The sequence below is a fragment of the Astatotilapia calliptera genome, chromosome 20 (genome assembly GCF_964374335.1).
Source record: "Astatotilapia calliptera chromosome 20, fAstCal68.1, whole genome shotgun sequence".
NCBI lineage: Eukaryota > Metazoa > Chordata > Actinopteri > Cichliformes > Cichlidae > Astatotilapia > Astatotilapia calliptera.
The window spans coordinates 14,122,833-14,144,283 of record NC_137441.1 but is presented as its reverse complement, the minus strand read 5'-3'; the positions used below and the strand labels follow the sequence as shown (position 1 = coordinate 14,144,283).

The following is a 21,451-nucleotide window of genomic DNA, read 5'->3' as shown; positions in this document are numbered from 1 at the left end:
TTAATCTAACAGAGCACCTTTTGGATGTGGTGAAGGAGGAGATTTGCATGATGGATGTGCAGCTGAGAAATCTGCACATCACTGATGCTAGTTAGCTAAGAGATTTTAGTCTATGTTTTAATATGGATCAAAATCTTAGAGGCATGTTTCCAGCTTCCAGAATTAAATCAGTTCTTGAGGCAAAAGGAGTTCCAACCGGTGTGTTTACAGCGTTTACATAATGAAGTGGCTGGCACACACACACACACACACACACACACACACACACACACACACACACACACACACACACACACACACACACACACACACACACACACACACACACACACCTCTAATATCTGCTTTTGTCCACTGAGCTCTTTGTTGGAGTCCTTGGCCTGTTTGTTTTCCACTGAGTCACAGATTTTGATGATTTGTGTCTGATCCTTGGAGTTGTTATGCTGCCGGTCATGCAGCTTCAAGGCCAGTTAATATTGTGTCATTTTGTAGCAGCGGAGATTGGCTGAGCCTGCTTTTGCCCCACAAGTCCCAGGAGAGACATTCTTCGAGTGATAGCAGAGGAACACTGACAAGTCACTTCATTACACAAGTAACACGCTAAAAAGTCATATCATTATGGGTCTTTTTTGTTATTTCTAACTCCAGCGGTTATGTTAGCATTCTGAAACAATATTAATAATGAGATGAAAAACACATCTTCCATTCAACATGTGCACGTTGTATTTTCCACAGAAGGTTAGAAGAACACATCAACTAAAATGCCAGCAGCATGAGTGCCCTGTTAATCCCACGAGACCTCTCTACAGATGGACAGGGTTAGAGTGTACAGTGATATCACAAGTCAGTACGATGCATGTTTGTGCAAGTAGAAATGTAATGCATGAATGCATTCCAGCTGATATTATTAATTTTTTATTCACAGCAGGTTAGATTTAGAAATGAATCACAATTTGGGGCAACTGTTTCCCATGACAGAAAATCCTTATTGGAACTTGCATTTAGTCATTTTTATAAAGTTGGATATAATTAGAAAAAAACCTTCCAATGCAGTGGAGACTTCATCTTATGGAGTATGATGAATGGGCAGGAAAACATTTGCATATTTGGCTTCAAAAATTGCTTTGTCTATGAATGGTGCTGAGTAAGTGGTGTGCAGTATTTTTGTCTGTTGCTGTTTTTAACAGCCTTTTCATTGGAAAGAGCTTCCTGTGCCTGGAAGTAACCAGCGCTGAGCTCTGAGAATGAACCACAGAATTAAAATTGGAGGCTGTAAAAACCAAATCAAAGAGGCTATAAATTTTGGTAACACTAAGAGGAACTTCAGTGTTGGCTGTTAATTCCTTTGTGTCTGCCTATATTTGTGATTAATTTAACAATGAGTAATAGTCATCAAAAACACTATGAAAAAACCAAACTAAAAGCCCTTAAGCACGGGACTTTTAATAGTTGTTATTTCATTACCGTATAATCATGGCTATAAGCCTCTGAAGGTAGTCAGATCTTTTACAAAACCTCCCCTTGATAGTCACAAAGAAGGACATAAGTGACCTTTGGAACAAACTTAAATTTACGCTTAAATTTTGGTTTTTTGCACACGCTTTTCGCTACTCCAGAATCCCACACCTCCTGCATAACAAGTCATATGTTTCACATAATGCCTGTTGATGGCATTTTAAGGCCTGCTTCAGTCATGGAGAACCACTTGATGTGAAAGCATGCAACTGCACAGTTAAATAAGCAATACAATCAAGTCGACTCTTCCGATTCCCCAAGCTGCAACAGTATGATACACCAATCGTTAAAGCAAAGTGAAGAGTCAAATGCCAGCACATAATGCACATAATCCCTTGCACAGTGGGCCACTGTCCTAAAGACGTGTTACCTGTCACACTGGATTAGAAAACATTTTGGTTGTAAGTTGTTACATTTTTATATGTCTTTTTCTGTGCCTAAACACAACATGTTCAAGTCCATTCTTCCTTCTGGACGTCTTTAATGTGGACTACTCCAGTAAAAAAACCCCACTGTGGTTAAACACGGAGAACTATCCCAGACTGTGCAGATGTCTAATTAAGATGACTTTGTTACCAGGTGTTGTGACGTTAAGCTTCATGCTGCAATTCTGTTTATTTCCACTTATGGTTGTGGTTTATGTTTATGTTTATGTTAAATCCAACGACCTGAGTATTCTGTAATCCACCAGGATTTTTAAATCTGCATTTAAAGCTTGTTTCTGCTCTTGGCTTAGAAAAAAAAAATCTATTTAATAATGTTTTACTTAAGGCCTTTGTGTGTGTTAGAATGTGTGGGTGACGTGTTTTGCATAAATCTTTTTATACTTTTCTATTTCCTGCTGCTTTGTGTGCCATTCTGCTCTTTGCCTCATCTGGTAAACCTTAAAGAACTAAAAGTGTGTCACGTTTGAGTCACGGTCTTTGGTCTTTGTTCTGTATCATGTCCTTAAATGAACAGCTCTAAAATATTTCCAAGCTACATGTCAGAAACAGCAAGGGCACAAGGGATGGATGCCCTGACCATGGGATGAATATCCTTTACTGCATTTTTGGGCTATTAAATTTGCTTGTTTTCTTTTCATTTTGATACTCTGCTTTTTGTCTTTGCTTTTCTTTTCCAAAACTATTTTCATATATATACAGCTTAACTTCTTCCACCGTTGTAGTGCGTGACAAATCCGAAAGTCAACTAAAATACATTTGCAAGCCGCAGAAATTAAACTTTTGATATTACTGTCCTCAGATTAGTCACATTTCCCTCCAAATCCTTCCCCTGTCGTCGACCAACTGTGTCATGCATGGCTGCTAAAAAACTGATCTATAGCATGTTTTTCTGTCACAAAGTTTCTTTATTTTTGCACATGCTGCAGCTTTTTCTTTTAAGTTCTGCAAGCACTGTTATTTTACGAGAGCTGTTGAAATGCTCACAGAATAGAACATATCACAAAGGTTAAGCAGAGGACAGGTTTCTGTAGCTTTTCAAACATCTTGATTGCTTTTCTTATGGAGCACTATTGGCTGTTTTGATGATCCCTTAATTTTCTTTCTGATACCATTCTGATGAAATTTTTAGCTACTTTGGTTAATTTAAATATTTGGAAACTAAGTCCAGGTGTGCTTGCCTTTTGTGCAATTTAGAAAATGTCAGCATGCTATCATGCTACACTAAGATGCTAACTTCAGCTCTTTAGCAAGCTAACTAGCTGCAATGGTGATTTAGCGCTGAACAGCTCTGAGTACTCACTCAGAGCTGTTCAGATGGTTCAGATTTGTTAAGCAACAGAAAGTTGTTTAATACTTCAAGGTATGCCTCTTATGCCCGAGGGTGCACATACTAGGGGATTACTATCTGTCTGCTCAGTAATCCTGCAAAGGTAGGACACTGTTCTTTACCTCTTTTGAAAAATCCTCCTACCCAAAGGACAAAGCTCCACTTTCCATATGAGGACTCAGTTGTGTAAAACGCAGAAGCAGAACTCAGACGTAATTTCACTAAATGTTTCAGACATACATTCACTGTCATTTGGTCAATGACATGTAATGCTAATACTTCAGTAATTGCAAACACTCCCTAATGGGTGATAGATACAATCAGTTGCAATGTTTATTCTGATGATAGACCAGTACTTGGTGTCTCAGTGATGGTGTGGGCTCTGTAGAAAAGCAGCTAACCCTAGCTTTTAACAAATGGTGGTAACTGACACAAATTTCTGACTCGGTAGTAGAGTTGTTGAAATTAATTTTCTTTTGATGGATTAGCTGCTTCCTAATCCATTAACAGCCATGTTTAACACCTGAGATGTTCTTGGAATTGCCGAAATAGGAGGAGAGCTCAGGGCCTCTTATGTTATGACTGGCTTAGGAACTTCCAAATGGATAGAAAGATTAAGCTTCTACTACATTGGATGTTGACCTATAGTGTAACAGGCGTTCTTCACTGAGAGATGATCACATTATTTCATTTTCATCACAGGGCCCCTTTCATCAAATATCCCTTGGAATATATCATTCATTTTCAGATTTTACTCGTGGTTCACAAAGCCTTTAATGGTACTGCAACTGCTTGCACAAAGTGTGAGCCTCACTAATCCTAAATGTCAGTGCACATCAGTTTTATTGGTGGACAATTGAGTGGCTGTAGCTCAGGAGGAGAGCAGGTCCTCTGCTAAGTGGAAGGTTGATGGTTCCATCCTTGGTTGTTCCAGTCTGCATGCCAATTGTCATTGAGCAAGGTACTAATACCAAGTATTGCTCTTCAGTTCATCCACTGGAATGTGAATGTTGGCTAGAAATCCCATAAGCATAAAAAAAGCATATTGTATAGGGTGCTCAGGTAGAGCAGGAGCAGGCTGTTAGGTACCCGGAGGCGCGTGGACAGCGGTTAGGTCAAAACCGCCAGTCCGTTTACAATCATTCAGTCTGGTAGAAATTAGTTTCAGTTCTTTAATGTTTCATTGCACGTTGTATTTCAGTGATACACGGCACAGGACAAATTTGCAGATTGCAGTTCACGTAGTCGTGATTCAGAAGAATCAGTTGTTTTCAGAAGCGACCTCAGTCAGTCAGTCTGACAACTGAATAATCCTTTTGGTCTCGCTCTGTCTGAAGATTTTTGTTTGAGCTTGAAAATGGTTACAAGTTAAAGCTTGACACTAGGGCAGGGCAATATGGCCAAAAATATTTATCACGATATATATTTGAAAATTTGCGATAACGATATAACTGCCGATATAATTAATGCGAGACAAAATACTTTACAACTCCACAAGTTTATTAGTGCAAAAAAAACCCCATCAATGTATTTTCAGTTAAACAAGCAGCTGTTTTTTATGTGCATTAATATATAAAAATTTAACAGTGCAAATGCAAATTCCTGGCTGACAGTTCAACCAAAAGGCATTTCCAGTTGAAATTGGCCGACATATCCTCAGCATAACCATGTAAAATATCCACAAAACTTAAAAAGAGGTTATACACACACAATATGGTAATATTATATTGAACCACAGTACGTATTACGGTTGCCGTAATGCTCCGACAATTCATCAAGTGTTGTGGCTTGGTAGCTTACCGAAGTTGTACTAAAACTTATTTGACAGATTTTTGAGCACCGTGTATCATGTAAAATCAGTTCGGTAATAACGACGGCCCGCTTGCACGCTCTTGTTGTGCCTTGGTGTGTATCTGACGGGCGAAAGCCAAACCAGTTCCACACCACTTTAGTTGCGCCATTTTGTACAAACCAATTCTGGTTCATCTGTTTCATTCAACGATCCGCTTTCGTCCTTGTCACTACCGGAAACCCAATCGGTACCCCGCATGCGCGAAAGGTGTCTACTTCCGGTCGAAGCATTTTACGATAGTTACAGGTCAGAGTATCTGTTAAGATGTTAAGAATAACAAGTATCTCTTAAAATGTTTCCGACATTTTAACATTTAATATAATGTAGACAAAAACAAAAAAATAAAAAGATAGTGACAAATCGGAACTCCCGATCCTTACTGCGCATGTGCAAAGTCGGGCTGTACAAATCGGGTCTACCCGATCCGTACCGCGCATGTGCAGGGTACGGACTGCGCTGGACTGCGCTGTGCACATTGAAGAGAACGGCAAACTCAACATCGAAGTTTACCGGAAGCCCACACACACGGACCAGTATCTCCTCTTTGACTCCCATCACCCTTTGGAACACAAACTTGGAGTAATCAGGACCCTAAACCACCGGGCAGAACATGTTCCCTCTAAGCCTGAAGGGAAAAAGAAGGAACACACACATGTAAAGGAAGCACTCAAAACGTGCGGCTATCCTAAATGGGCGTTCTTAAAGTCAGCAAAGAGGCGCAGAAAAGAAGATCAGACACCAGCGAGGGAGGACAGACGCAACAACATTGTCATCCCCTATGTAGCCGGCGTATCAGAGAAACTCAGGAGAGTTTTCTCCAAGCATGACATCCCAGTGCATTTCAGACCCAGCAACACGCTCAGACACAAACTGGTTCACCCGAAAGACAAAACACCAAAACACAAACTTAACAATGTGGTGTATGCTGTACAGTGCAGCGAGGAATGCTCAGACCTCTACATTGGAGAGACCAAACAGCCACTTCACAAGCGCATGGCACAACACAGAAGAGCCACCTCCACAGGACAAGACTCAGCAGTCCATCTGCATCTTAAGGATAAAGGACACTCTTTCGAGGATGCCAATGTTCACATTTTGGACAGAGAGGACAGATGGTTTGAAAGAGGAGTGAAAGAAGCCATCTATGTCCACTGTGAGCGACCATCTTTGAACAGAGGCGGGGGTTTACGACACCAACTCTCTGCCATCTATAATCCAGTTTTGAGATCCCTTCCCAGACGCCTTAACGCCCACTCACATCCTGGGCCATCTGACCTCAGGAATTCGCATGATAAGGTGGGGCCAGGTTTCACAATGAACACACCCAAAACTCTGGCTGATTGGGACCCACACCCAGTTTCCCACCTTGGCTCAGGCGATTAGAGGATCGTCAGGGGGTCCTTTTGTCCCTCTGTGGGGGGTCGCTCCCACTAGGTTTATGTCTGGGACTCTCCACCATTTGACCTTGGAACTGAGGAAGCTTCTCGGATGAGAGGTGAAACGTCTTCAAGCAACTTAAAGAAGTCCAGACGCTTTTCTTTGCAAGCTCCTTTGACTGCAGGGGTTTTCTTCTTCTTCTGTTCGTTTAATGGCAGTTTACTCCCCAGTGTAAGAGGATACTGCCACCTGGTGACTGAGCGAATGAACCCTATTGTAAACTGAATTAGCGTCATTACAAACGTGTATTGAATTTGATTTAGTGATAGTCGAGTGTGTTTATGCTTGTCTGTGTGGAGAGGATTGTTGGAATAGTTATGATGATGTCCGCTATCACTGTCAATTGCCAGTAAACACTTCATCTGGCTGCTGAATCTTCACGTGACATATTACAAAGTCTGTATTATTAACTCTGTCATTAGGCACCATTCTTCTTATTTTATGGCGCTGTTGATCAATCGGGGGACGCTCTCTGTTGAGGAGAACAGCAAAAATTTGTTGCGGATACGGATTATCCATTGTTTAAATGTCCCGGTAGTCGAAAAGGAGGCAGAGCTGTTGAGAAATGCTAAGAGCTAACTGGGCGCTAACCGTGTCAATATATAATATATAATATATATAATATATATATAATATATTGAATGTCGCAATGTTGGCAAAGAGAGGAAGTGACGTAAGATTTGCGCATGCGGGGTACCGATCGGGTTTCTGGTACGGATCGGGTAGCGACAGTCCTTCTAATTCTCCGTCGTCGCCATGCTTTTTCTGCCATGTGCGTATGAAAACAAAGGCACTGCGCATGCACGTTTTACCCATATTCTATCACGATATTTCAGTCTCATGCAGAGATGACAGTCAAGACAACTCTTTATGGAAGTATGGGAATGTTCACAATAATCTTGATATTAAACAGTGATTTAGGAGTCGTGCACTCTGAGATCTCAGATGTTGACTATTCTAAAACTTTAAATTATGCAAAAGAAATGGGTGCAGCTGGCAAATGTCTATAGTTTATGAATGCAAATTAACAAGTAGAATGAGCTTGTGCTTTGCCACACTGAGGGAAAGTATCCTTTCAGAGCACAGAGGGTCACAGAGAGTCGTTATTACGTTAACTGGAGAGGTATGGTATCGGTGCGTTGGTGGTTCTTTGTGTCTGGGGGTGGGCGTCCGGGTACACACCGGCTCACTCCTTGGCGGCCGCTTATCGGGGCCTGGAGCCTGGGGCTCGCTCGGGCCACTTCGGAGGTGGGGTGCCCCCGGCCTCTCGGCCTGGGGCTCGGTCACTCAGGCACGGCTGGCTGCCGGCGGAGCTCACGGGCGCGTCAATGCAACTCCCCTTGGCTTCTGCTCAGTGGCTGCTGAGTGAGCCCTCATCTGGGACTCTCCTCAGCTCTTACTGGGACAGTGGCGCGGCTGCCCCTCTGTTGGTCTTCCTTGGTCTCTTGTGTTCTGGGGGCCTCTGGATGTCTGGAGTTTTGATCTCCTCCATACCTGCTTCATGCCCTGGGGACGGGGCTGTGGCTCCCCACACTCCCTAGCAGATCGTTACATGGAGAAACCTTTGGAATGCGAGCATGCTGATCCACACAGGTATGCACACAGGTGTACACACGGGTATTCACAGACGCGGACTACAGCTTTCTTGGCTGCTGCCTCAAAGCACATTGTGCGCTGTCTATCTTGCGTGCTGCACAATATCGTTTATTATTTAGTATCTACTGATATCTACTGCTAGCTAGTTTATTGTGATGGTGCTGTTTTTTTTATTATGTTGCTCTTTGTTGTTTGCTTTCTCTTCTGTTTTTTTTCTCCATACAGGTGACCCAGGTGTTTTGTTTGTTTGTTTGTTTGTTTTTCTTTCTTCCCCCCCCTTCTCACCGTCTCTTCTCCCCTTTGGTTTTCTTTCTCTCCCTCTCTTTCTTTCATTCTTTCTCCCTGTCCTATCCCCCAGTCATGTCTGTCCCGTTTGTAGCAACTGAAAATAAAATAAATTCATAATTATAATAAAGGTCAATCAAATGGACCAATATGGCAAGGCCATGATGATCCACTTGGTAAAATAAATCCGCTTGGCATCTTTCTTGGCCTTAAGACAACAATTCTGATGGCTAAAGATCCAAATGGGACACAAAAAACAAAACAAAAAAACAAAAAACAAAACTGGAGAGGTATGAAAGATTTCCTCTGTCCTTATTACAGGGTTGAAGAATCCCGCTAATGACATTCTGGTTGACTAGAAGGTTGTGAAAGAGGTAAGAGCTGTTGTCCAGGATGTCAAGTGATTTGTTCAACATCTTTTGCTCAGTAACTAACTGTAGGGGCTTCAGGTTAGTCCCTAGCAGCGAGCCAGCCTTCAAAATCAGTGTGTTAAGCTTCCATAGCTACAAAGAAACTTGCACCAGCAGTCTAACAACAGGTGTGAACATTTTACTGTATACATTAAATGATCTAAGCTTCATCGGGAAGTAAAATATGCTCTGTCTTTTCCTGTAGAGAGGCTCAGTGTTACACTTGTGGTGAACAGCCAGGTATCTGGTGCTCTGCCCACTGGTTCCCTGTACTTTATCTTCTTCTCACCACTGAAAAAACCAAAAAACTGTAGCATCACCTGAGAATTTAAATCAAAGTTATACTGGATGTCGCCACTGTACAGGGTAAAGAGAAAGAAATAATTACACAGCCTCCTGAGGGGCCCTGATCACTGCAGACACGCTTCCATTCTGTCCTCCATTCAGATGTTAATGCAACCAATCTATAATCATTGAGGGCAAATGGAGTCAGAATGTTTTCTATAATCCTTCTGCCTACACTTGACACACATATGATTAACCGATGAGAAATAATCTGATCAGAAAGATGACGTTGTTGGAGACGAAGATGCTTATATTTACAGAGCAGCAAGCAGAGCTGTGATGAAATTTGACCACAGTGTGCAGATGAAAGGCAGTGGGTGGTGCAGATTTGTACCCTTGATGTGACATGGTTATTAAAAAATGAACAGTTTATACCGGCTTTTAAAAGCTTAATAGGACACAGGCTCAAGGGGATTATCCAGCAGCTGCTGAAGGCCAAAGAGAAAAGCAGAAATTAACTTCTGCATGTGAGAGAACTGCACCAATCAGCTGCACAGCAGCCTCACAATTACATGAGACACACACACATTCCTCCATCGTTTTCACCTCGCATGCTATAACCAAGGACTTAAAGCTAATTCCATGAAGTTATTTGTGTCATTTAACTCTGTTTCCTCACCGAGAGCCTCTGTCACTGTGTTGCACATAGAATTAAATTAAATAATTTCTATTAAAAATTGATAATAGTTAAAGGTTAACCTTCCACTGTACTTTTATTTTAAACATCAGTGAACTTTTCCCTTCTTCTCCTGTCTTCTCTTGGGTGGGCACCGAATGCCATTTCATATGTACTAAGTGAGACAAGATCATTCGCCGTCTTGCCTCAGTGCTTTTAATTTGTAGTACATTGTCTGGCACACACACATATAATATAACATTCCGCTTTATTTATTTTATTATTTCTTTATTAAAGACTGCTGCCAATTTACTCCAATGGAAGTCAGTGAAATAAGATATTACAGGGACTATCAGGAGGATCTTCAGAGTGTGATTTAAACATGTGAAATGATAAGGTACATGAATTTGGCTTCTCAAAAGCAGCCAGGCATCAAAATGAATGCTTAATTTCCAATACAAGGCAAGTATGGCTCCAGTGTAGTCTGTGGGGCAGACAGCATTGGTTTCATTTCACCTCTTGACTTATATTTTGCCTGGTACAGGTTCTCATGCTTCACTGCATGTAATAACTGTGCATTTACACTTCGTTTGATAAAATATTGGCAAAACTGATAACTTTGCCTCACATCTAGAAGGTTTGAGTGCACTGGCTGGCTGGAGCCTTTCTGTGCAGCGATTGAATGCTCTCCCCATGGCTGTGTGGGATCCCTCATGGTACACTGGCTTCCTCCCACAGTTCAAAGACATGCATGTTAGGTTAACTGGCAATTCTAAAATTCCTGTAGGCGTGAATGTGACGCCTCGGTGAAAGCGAAAGTGTCGGCTCTGCAGATTGGAGACCTATCCAGGGTTTACACCACCTCTCACCACATGATCGTTGGGATAGGTTCCAGCAAATGGATGAGGCAAAACGATGGATGGATAAATGGATGGATGAATCACAAAAAGCTTGTTAAGCAGCATAGACACCAAAATAATCATCTGAGCCTATTGTAAGCTTGTATATGCAGTGAGTACTTGAACTCATAAAACCCCTCATGTGTTTACATTAAGCTCAATTGTTTGCTTGGCTTTAAATTCAGAAGCAAGAGTCCCAAGATACATATATGTAAATACACAAACTTCTATCAACTTGTCAACAGATCTTAACACTTTGACAGAAATAAGGGAGGTATAAACAGAACACTCACACCAGCTTGAGAATTTCCAGATGTAAAACTTTTTTGTGTTGAACAAACCAATCTCGTTGCATTTGAAATCCATTTACACATCTCCTCCTCCAACACATACAAGTATAACTCTGCAGCTAATGAGACCACCATGTTCATGTGGTTGTTGACACTTATGTAAGCCACCAGAGATTCGAATATGGTGAGAACGTGCACAGGAATACAGACACTACATGCTAAAGTGTTGTATTATATATGTTGTATAAATCTATCTAGCCAGCCATATACTCGTTGGATCACGATTACTGTGTTTATTAAAGCAAGTTTGCCATTTGGGGAAATGCAATTATTTGCTTTCTTGGTGATATTTTAACTTAACGTAGCACAAAGAGGGAAAAGAGGGAAACGGCATCAATGCTCTGTACAACAGGGAACAAATTCAGACACCAGCACTGTTAACCTGACTTGCCATCTTTGCAAACAATTTAAGTGTAATATCACAACCGTGTGCAGGGAGCTTGTTATCTTGTTGCCTTGTAAACAATTACTTTGAAGATGGGGCCCAGATCTGTGACTTTGTTGCATCAAGACAGCAATCGAACTGGAGTAGGACGGAGTCAGTCTGCTATCAGTCTGCTATCAGTTTGCAGTTAAATGGGGTCAAGCTGGCAATTACATACAATCTGTTTGTGATAATATGGCCATTATCTGTGATAAATCAGCAAAAACTGCAAATCTGTCGCTCTCTGCTGCAAATCTTTTGCCATCTGTAAACAAAGAGATTCAAATTTGAGACAGAATTTCAGAACCAAATAGTAACATTGTCCCTGCAAGACAGCAATTTAACTGCAAAAAGTTATAGGTGCTCTGCAGTTTGGCTTTTATATAAGGATATAGCAAATCAGCTGGAAAGCAGAAGGGTTGGAGATGCCACGCAGACAAGTTGCATTAATCGCTCTATACTGATGCAGAGTGATCTTGTTGGGAATCTGTCTGCATTTCTTTGGCAGTCTGTCTGAAAGTGATTGCAGTCAGGCTCCCATTATTTTTAAACAGGTTACATCCCACCAGACGACCTGCGCAATTGCCTTGTCATCAAAAGTGGTAACCACTGATTTTTTTTCCCAGTCACAAGGAGGTTGGTGTCCCAGTTTTACTTTCTGTCACTGTGCCATTAGTCAACTACCTCCTATAGCTGTCTATTAACTGGTTGTTTATTTACACTTAGATGTGATAGTGGTATTAATCGCCCCTCGTATTTCTTGAGAGAAACTGTAAAAAAAAGTGCATTTTGCAAAAGACGGAACTTTTAAGTTTGAGTAAAATTTTCCGATAGTTCTCAAGAAAACAGTTTGGTTTGGTTTTAGGAAGCTAGAACTGCTTCATTAATTCTGGCCATTAAGTCTGGTCATTTTATCCTTTGTGGTAAGTGACTGTGTCCCACCAGTGTGGTATTATTGGGCTGAGCCATGTTGCTGAACAGTCTTAAACCAGTTGAGACATTTAAATAAACAGTTACAGCTTTCATTCTTATAAGAACTGGTTTCTATTTCTTTATCCCAGTTCAGGTCTTTCTACCCTTAGGTTGCTTTGTCAGGGCAGGCAGTAATGACAACTGTAGCAGAAATAAAATTAACTTTGCTATTGTTTCACATTAATTTTTTGTCTATTAGAAAGGTAGAACGATGCATGTTTATATAAAGTACTGTCAAAATGTACCCTCTGATTCTCGCTCTGTCTGAGGTTTCCACCTAAGCTGGGTGCCTCATTTGTTACATATCACTCCTCTTCGCAGATCAACACACAGAAGCTGAAAGCGTGACAATGAGAACGCTGAGAAACAAAGGGTGAAAAAAATGATGTAAAGGTAGGTGGGAAAACACACATATGACCTCAGTGGAACAGGCTCTAAAGAAAAGTTTTGCTTAACCTCAGCTTACTAGTTTCAGAAAAAGAAAATCAAAAGCTGAACCAGAAAAGGATGACTCATCTGAACACTCAGCTAGTTTATTCGTCTCGGCAAGGGAACATCAAATGATTCATCCACAACACTTCAGTTTGTATGAAGGTCAATGAGGATGATTTTATCATATTACATGGAGGATGTCTTATTTGTTTCCCTCCCGTTTCTTTATGTCTGTTCACAGACATAAAACAGGTGTTGATAAATGAGGAAATCTAATGTGTGAGTCAGAGTGCACTTCTGCATAATTTTTTTTTATAACAAATGGAGTTGATAAGTGACAAGAACGAATAATAAAGATGAATAATTCAATCAGATTAAAGAAGAACAGGAAAGTGTTAATGAGGATAATAATCTTACAGCTGCAAGTAGCATCTCAGCCATTAGACTTTGTTCTGGACAAAGTCAAACAAAAAAGAATAGAGTTTAATTTTTATCACACTTGCACTAATATGCAAGTTGTCCAGGTGATGTACAAACGACACTCACTGTGACCTGTAGGCTGACAGAGAAATGCCACAGTGATGCACGAACACCAGTGTTACCCCCATATTCAAAATACACAGAAGGTGCAGTTGGTTTCTTTCAGAGATGCAAGGACAACAAACTCTTTTTTTTATGCATACAAGATAGTGAAAGCTCTTTGCCACTGGAAAGAAATACAGGTAATAAACGTAAAATGAGCTGCTGTCCACCCAGCTTTACTTGACATATTGTACCTTACCAAACAAAAGCAGGTGCAACAGGTATATATAACAAAACAAAGTTATAAGTTCATCAGATAACAGAACAATGATCGCTTCTCTCTTTTACTCATCTCCAAAATTTTCCTAGTAACCACTTCGACTGCTCACTTGTATCAGGGACAAAAGCTCTTGATAGCTTTAGCTTCGTCCACTTTTCCTGTGTTAGCTTCTTTAAAATGTCCATGTTCAGCTCAACGACGGGTTTTAAGTGTTTGATTAGTCTTGCTGGACCACCTGCGGTTTACTTGACAAACTTTGTGTCTTCACTCACAGTGAAAAACGCTGATCATCCGCTGATTCAGATCCCGTGATGGTCAACCGGTGCACCTCTAGTTTGTAGCAATTCTAAGACACATTTTTCACTGGTATCTCATCACATATGCCATACTTTGTTAAGGCCCCCTTGTTGTTACATTTTAAAGTATCGTGTAAGTATCTTATTTGTAAGGCACCCCACCCAACAGCAGATTATTGAATATATAAAATGTAATTAACTTCTAGCAGTTTTTTTTTTGTCTCAAAACCATTACAATAATATATTGTGATAGAGAGTTTGTGTAAAGGATGTTCTCAGATTCCTCCACAGACAGGGTGATGTGACTGGACTGCTGAGAGCGAGCTGTGAGAAGGAACATGATGGAGAAGAAAGGATTAGACCACTCTGTATTTCATAATCTCCAATCTAAGATGACTTGGTGGGAAAATTGTTGTAGCTCAGTGGGAGGATTAGAAAAGAGATGTGTCACTATTGCCTCTTCGCTTTCTCCATTTCGGGCACTCTGTTTCTGGATCTCCTACTGTTGACCTCTGAGGTCGTTGTCTCAGTAAGCTTCAGTGAGTCAGTGGTTGTTGAAAGTAGGTGTCACTGAGCAGAAGGGCCTAACAATAGTGAAAATATTCTTACGACAACAGAGAACTTTGTCTTTCCAAATGCTTAAAACTAAATGAATCTATCCAGCCACGGGACACTTAAGTGGGGATGTTTCTAGGAAATCAAAATACATAATAAAAAAATTATATTATTGGAAAATCTTAAATAATAATAATAATAATATGTCTGTGAAGGTTCTCTAATAGTAATAATAACAATGTAGAAGACATTGAGAGAGATTTTCAGGCTTAATTGCAGCCTTATATCTTATTGCTGATTTATTCTGCAAAAAAACACAATTTTGTTGCATAATAGTTTTGCATAGTTGAAAAAAATTACTTATGCATGTTTTATAGTCAAAATGTAAAGTACCTAGGGCAAACATTTTCATTATGTGTCACTTTTCATAATCATGCATGTTGTATCATTGCCATAATAATATAATTCATAATAATAATGTAACTTATCTGCGAAATTATCACTAATTGTTTAGTTCCTTTTGTGTTCCCCTCTTGTCCTTCGGTCCTTCCGTTGTGTTAGTTACTACCTCACCAGATCTTGTTGTCATGTCCTGACTGTGTCTTGCCCTGTGGTCGGGTAGACCTCTAGAACTGATTTTTGGACTTTTCTGTGCTCCTTTGTTTCTTCTTCTCAGTCACAGAACAGAGCAGGACAGCATGTCAGAAAATCCCCGAGATAGCCTTTCTACCTGTTGCTCACTGTTCAGTTGTTTCATTTGTAACCACCTTGTTATTACAGCCGCTTTAATCTGCAAAGTTTGACAAGGCAAACCAAATGGCGAGATTATTTTCTGTTTATTAAAATGTAAATCAGCTGAGGATGCAGCTGTGAAATTTCAGGGAAGCAGCGACATTAAAATCCTTCATATGGCATTAAGAGGTCAGGTTTATATAATGCAGCACTATGAGATAATACCATGTATACGATTTCATAGCTGCTTGTGTCCACTATAAAGGAGGGGAGAAACAGTGCAAATGTGCCAGGTGACCAGATTGAGTCCATCAGTGCACTGTAGTGCAGATATGTAGCTAAGATTCACTCTAATGGAGCAGATCAAAATTACTTATGCCCATCTAAACATAAAAAATCGCTAGTTAACAAAGACTACCACTTACAGACATGACTGATTTGCATTAATCTTAGTGCAGGAGAACAAATATAACACATATCAAAGGAACACAATAACAATTTGGTGCTTGTCTGCCTTCTGAAAGATGCCCACTTACATGCTGATACACAGTTTCAAACAATAAGTCAGAGATGGCTTGGCAGCCCTGTGCCCCTGCTGAGCTCGCCAGACTCCTAGACCACTGAGAGTACAGGGGAAATTCAAAAAAGGCTCAGCCGAATGAAAATATAATCTGATGCAATGTAAGCTGCAGCGAACACAGAGCCGATAGTGCCCGGGGTTAACTGTCAGTGGATGAAATCAGACTGATGTTTCACTCTGGTATAAAACTGTTTCAGCAAGTGCTCAAACTATGCTGCTGTGAACTCTCTCAAACAAACCCACTCATGCAGAGCCAGTTTATAATATCTTGCTCTGACTGTAAATTGGCATATTTAGCAAAAATGCGAGCGCACACCTTTAAGTACAATCAACCGATTTGTGTCTTGTGTGGTTTGTTGTGTCAGCTGGTAATCAGTCACCTGAGAGAGTGACAGTGGGAGCAGCTCAGAGAAGCAATTTAGTCAGAACGACCGCGTTGGAAGTGATAAATGCCAGTAACATGCAGTGATTGATATAAGGGCCACCAGCTGGCTGCGAGACCCTTGTTTCAACCCTGGGGGTGTTGGCACTTCATCTAAGTGTTGCAGAAAAGAAGAAGATTTCTAAGATAAGTAAAGTGGGGAAAAAAAATCAACAATTTCAACAACATTTAGATGCATTTTTGGCATTCTTACACATAACAAGTCCGACTGACTTTGATGCTGCCCTGATTATTTATTTCAGATGGTTTTTTTTGTTTGTTTTTTACAGATACAGCAGTTAGGGCCTTCAAATAATGAATTTTGATGTCATTCTGATGTCATAGAAGTCACCATGAGCTGATATGAACCAACAGTTCTGGTGACAGAGGCAGAGATGATTAGCAGTCTTGCTTTTATGGAAAACTTTAAAATCAATTAAACGGCTTTCAGTTAGCTAAAAACAAAAAGACAGACAAAAAGCATTCAGCTGCAATAACACACACTAAAAAGTGCCAAATAAACACTCACATCTAGTCCTCAGAAGCTGAACTAAACAGTATGTCTGTGGTTGCTGGTTTTGGTGTGTTCCATCCAAAGATACAATATGGTGGCTTTACGTAGCTTTGCTTTATTTTTTAAAAGGTTTACAATCTATATTAGTTTTCGTCTATGAGTTTCATGGTAAGATGCTAACCTCTGACCTTCATTTATCTCCTGTGCCATCTGCTACAGATGATGCAAACAGCACTTTGGTGGCTGTAGCTATAAACCCTGCTGGTGCAGTAAGATTTGACTGGTTTGATAACAATTGCAGTACACACAGAATTTAACGATATGTAAGCGACACGATGATAATATAGTCGTTCTGTCATGTTACGGTTAATGTTGAGAGACAGTTGATGTCTGTTTATATTTGCTTAGACCTTCTGTGAGTTTTGCCTCGTTACGTAAGTGAATATTTTCAGTCTACTTTTATTTATTATCAGCTATAATTTAAGGAGTACATACATGTTAAAGCATCAGTGACAATTGATTGATTGATTGATTGATTGATTGATTGGTAATTTATTTCAACATGTGAACAATATACAAGTACATTTAGAAAAGAAATGAGAGAAAAAAAATATACTATACAAATTACATACAAAAAAACATTCTGATTAATTTACATGTTGACAATAAACCTGTCATAACTATAATTCTGAATGGAGCCATATTGAGTTCCTTTAATTGAGATAATTTCATTACATTTACTTTGGAACACATTTACAGGCATTTATTTACATGAAAATTTGAGTTATGAATGTAATTTACATTTGTTACAGACAGAGCTAAAAGAGGGTTCATCAGTAATGAGCTCAAAATCTACAAATATTTCTGCACAATATAAGAAAATTAAGTATTTTTAAACCTGCAGCAGGAGCGATTCATCTAAAAATAGCTTCCTCATCTCACCTCAGCCCCCCTGGTGAGCTTATTGATTAGAACGCATTAATTCTGATTGCCAGTGGTCAGTATGAGGGCTCCAGGGAGCTCATCAATCCATCCACTTGTTCTCACTTTAAACTCGCCACAACTATAATGAGATGGTATTTATTTACTTCCAGGTGATGTCCTGGCTTGGACAGTCGTTATTGTATATAGTGTGGCTCCATAAAAGTCCAGTGTGCACCCTGAATGCCACCTCATTATTTACCCCTGTGGTGCGATGGTGTCGCTCACATCATGACCTTTAAAAAGCAAAAGGTCACCGTCCCTCTAGTGCACAGGGAGTTAAAATTCTAGCAAAGGCAGGATCTGCTTATTTGTATATATATATATATATATATATATATATATATATATATATATATATATATATATATATATATATATATATATATATATATGTATGTATGTGTATGTGTATATGTATATATATATATATATATATATATATATATATATATATATATATATATATATATACATATATATATATATGGATTCATGAGTCTTACAATAAGTTGAGAAAAACAAGCAATTCACAGCTCTGGGGAATATACCTTCACCTTCTACTGTCAAACTGCATTTTTATATAAGTGGAAAGAGAAGGCCTGGATTTGGCATGAATGGGTGGAATGCTGATATAAGCCTTTGCTTTTAAACAGTGAATGATGAATGAATACAGATTAAAACAGATGAAAGTAACTTTGGACAGTGTACACAGATCTTTGAAGACTAAAGCCATTTTTTGTGTGAAGCAGTTTTCGATGTAAAGGGTTTTTTTTTAGTTATTTTTCCAATGAAGAATATGACAGCTATGATATATATTTTTTAATTTGAAAACAAAAAATCATTTCCCCCCACTTGTTGTTGTGTTCACCTCTAATTATGTGGAAAAAATTAAGATTAATCTCAAATCTCATCATAAATATCTTCCCAGGTATCGAAAAACACACATAATAGTATTTGTATAAAACATGTAGCCAGTGAATATGGCTTAGAGATTATCTTGATGCTCAGCTCTTAGAAAATGGAGAAACAAACTGAGTTTACACTCAGTCATAGTGTATAGAGAATAGAAATAAACTGTTCTTGTAATCCAATTTTCTCCCCTAATCTTTTGAAGCAACAGGCCTTGAGTGGAGTGCCAAATCAGCCCAGATGTATAAATCAGAATGAAATCCTCATGTGGGTTATTTTCTTCCTATTACACATCAGGGTTGTTGTCTATAATCGTTTAACAAAACCCATTATGTGACTTTTAAAAGAACAAGTATATTTAAGACAAAGACTCTGAATAGGGCCATACCAAATTAAATTAACAGAATTCATCAAAATAAGGAGCCACAGTGATATTGCTCTGTATAAATGACAGGTGTCATATTTAAAGGAAATAATCAAAACACACTAAGATAATTTAGGTCTAAATGACTGAAACTCAAATGGCGCAGATACAGTCTTAACATATTGTCAAATATTTAAAAAACCCTCACATAATTAAAAAGATAATTTAATACATAATTGGTGGATGGCTCCCTGATGACGGTGCACACGTGAACACAAACACAGTGGGAAAAAATTGTTACAACCAAGGCTGCAACTTAAAATTATTGCCATGAATAATTAATGTCCAAAAATGGGGAAAAATACCAACTGTGACCAGTGGTCAGCATTCTTGTAGTGTTTGTACCGGTAACATATTTAAAAAAAAAAGGAAATGAATCATTTCAGCAAATAGAAAATGTTAAAATAAAAACCCAGTCTGCATTTAAACACTCAGAGACATACACTTGCAAGCTTATGAAAGGCTGACATTGCCCCCTGGGTAAGATGTTCCTGATGGGAAAAGAAAGGCTGTTTTTTCTGGCTGCACTCAAGGCTTCTGGGACCATTTATTTTTTGTAGAACCTTTTGTATATATCTACAGTTGCAGGATGAATTGGACCACATTTGAGTCACATATATCACTGAGCTTCTGACTAAACCAGCCTTTTTATTTTTTTCGAAAAGCAGCAGCCAATCAGCTAAAAAGAAGCAAATTTCTGAACTATTTAAGCAGATGAAGGTTTACATATGAAATTCAGGAGGTGAAACGCATCAGAGCAAAGTGAAGGTGTAGCAGACTGATCTCAGACACCTCCACTTGGACTTAATTTAGTCCTATTCAGATTACAGTTACTATCTGAAAGGTCTCATGCAAATACAACAAATGACTCCGATTTATGCGTTTCTGCATTGACATCATTTTGTTTCTCTAACTTTCATTAACTGACATGTGCGCGTTCCCTTCCAGCACCCACGCTGAGACTGATGCATCGAGGTCCACGCACTCACACACACATACACACTCCCTTCTCATCACTCGGCAGCAGGTTTCGTCACTCACCCTGGCTGTTGGGTCCCCCCTCTCCCTCCTCGCAGTCCGTCATATTGTTTAGCATCCTCTGTCCTCTTCAGGCTGAGCGCACTGAGCGGCACCGCTCTTGAGCTTGTTGCTGAGTAAAAAGCTCTGGGTGGGCAGCAGCCAAAGACAAGTTGCGCTTTACTCGTGCGTCTCGCAGCTCCTGTCCTCCTGCCTCTGGCTGCACGAGAGAAAGGAAAGCTGTGTATGTGTATTCTTTTAACTTGCGTGACTTCCTCTGTCTCTCTTTGGGAAGAGGATAGAGAGACTGAGAGCGGCCGCAGGGTAGAGCTGATGATAGTGCTCGGTGTCACTCACATGCATGCTCTCTCTGTCTCTGCACACCACTCACCCCCCCCCCCCCCCCCCAAGTCAGTTTAAGCCTGATGAATACATTCATCATGTATTCAGAAGGTATTATCCTTCTCTCCCTCCCTCCCTTTTCTCTCCCTCACCCACAGTCATCATCATCCATCTCATCACGAGAGAGACGGACGGAGAGGGATTGAGAGACAGAGAGGATGCACATCAGATGACAAAGTATTGCCTCCTGAGATTAAGCATTGCTTTTGATGTTCTTTTTAGACAGAAGTCAAGATTGCATTACTGTCTGTTTGTTGCTCTTTTGTTACAGTTCCCCTTGCAACGTTTTGAAATATTTACCTATGTGGTCGTAGCCCATTATTTGTATGGGAGCTACAGGCTGCACTTGCATATCTCTAAACTTAAATCTGTTTCCACACAGGCTGAACTATCCTAGGGTGCCAAAAGACTTTTTGTCTCCTAGAAAACTGTGGAAGATATACTATTGCAAAAGTTTTTCTATATATTTTGTTCTGCTGAAAATGGTCTAAGGAAATGTATGGGTAGTAATAAAAACACCCTTTTTTAAGAGGTTTATCTACTTATGTTTTAACCTCTAATAGACCATTTATGTCAATTATATTTAAATGTATTCCAACTTTACCAAGTCTGGGCCCTTCTGGTTAGGAATCACATTTCAGTTTGCTATTATCATGCTGTGGTCACTCCATGTTTCAGCGAAATGACAATTTTTTGAGGAATGCAAAATAACACGGCCGCAGACAGAAATATTTAAGAATAGAACGGCTTGGTTGTGGCAGAGGAGGAAAAAAGGATGACAGCTAATCAAGAAAATATACAAATGATAAAGTGAGTGATGTAAAGAATCACAGTGAAAATGAAGCAATTAAGGAAGACACTAACAAAAAAATGCATGATGTTGATGGTTAAAAGTAAAAAAGAAAATCC

The 21,451-nt window shown here is 39.7% G+C and overlaps 1 protein-coding gene across 2 annotated transcripts in view; it reads right to left on the bottom strand.

Annotated features, from left to right (window-relative positions):
- Positions 1–20,492, bottom strand: part of slc12a5b (solute carrier family 12 member 5b) — a 41,534-nt gene extending 21,042 nt beyond the window's left edge. Inside the window, exon 1 of one of the 2 annotated variants that reach the window (XM_026153908.2) lies at positions 20,165–20,492. In XM_026153908.2, the coding sequence (XP_026009693.2) occupies positions 20,165–20,219 (55 nt within the window). In that variant the 5' untranslated portion in view covers positions 20,220–20,492. The remainder of the gene's footprint in view (positions 1–20,164) is intronic. The other variant, XM_026153907.2, reaches the window with a different exon arrangement.
- Between the last annotated feature and the right edge of the window lie 959 nt (positions 20,493–21,451).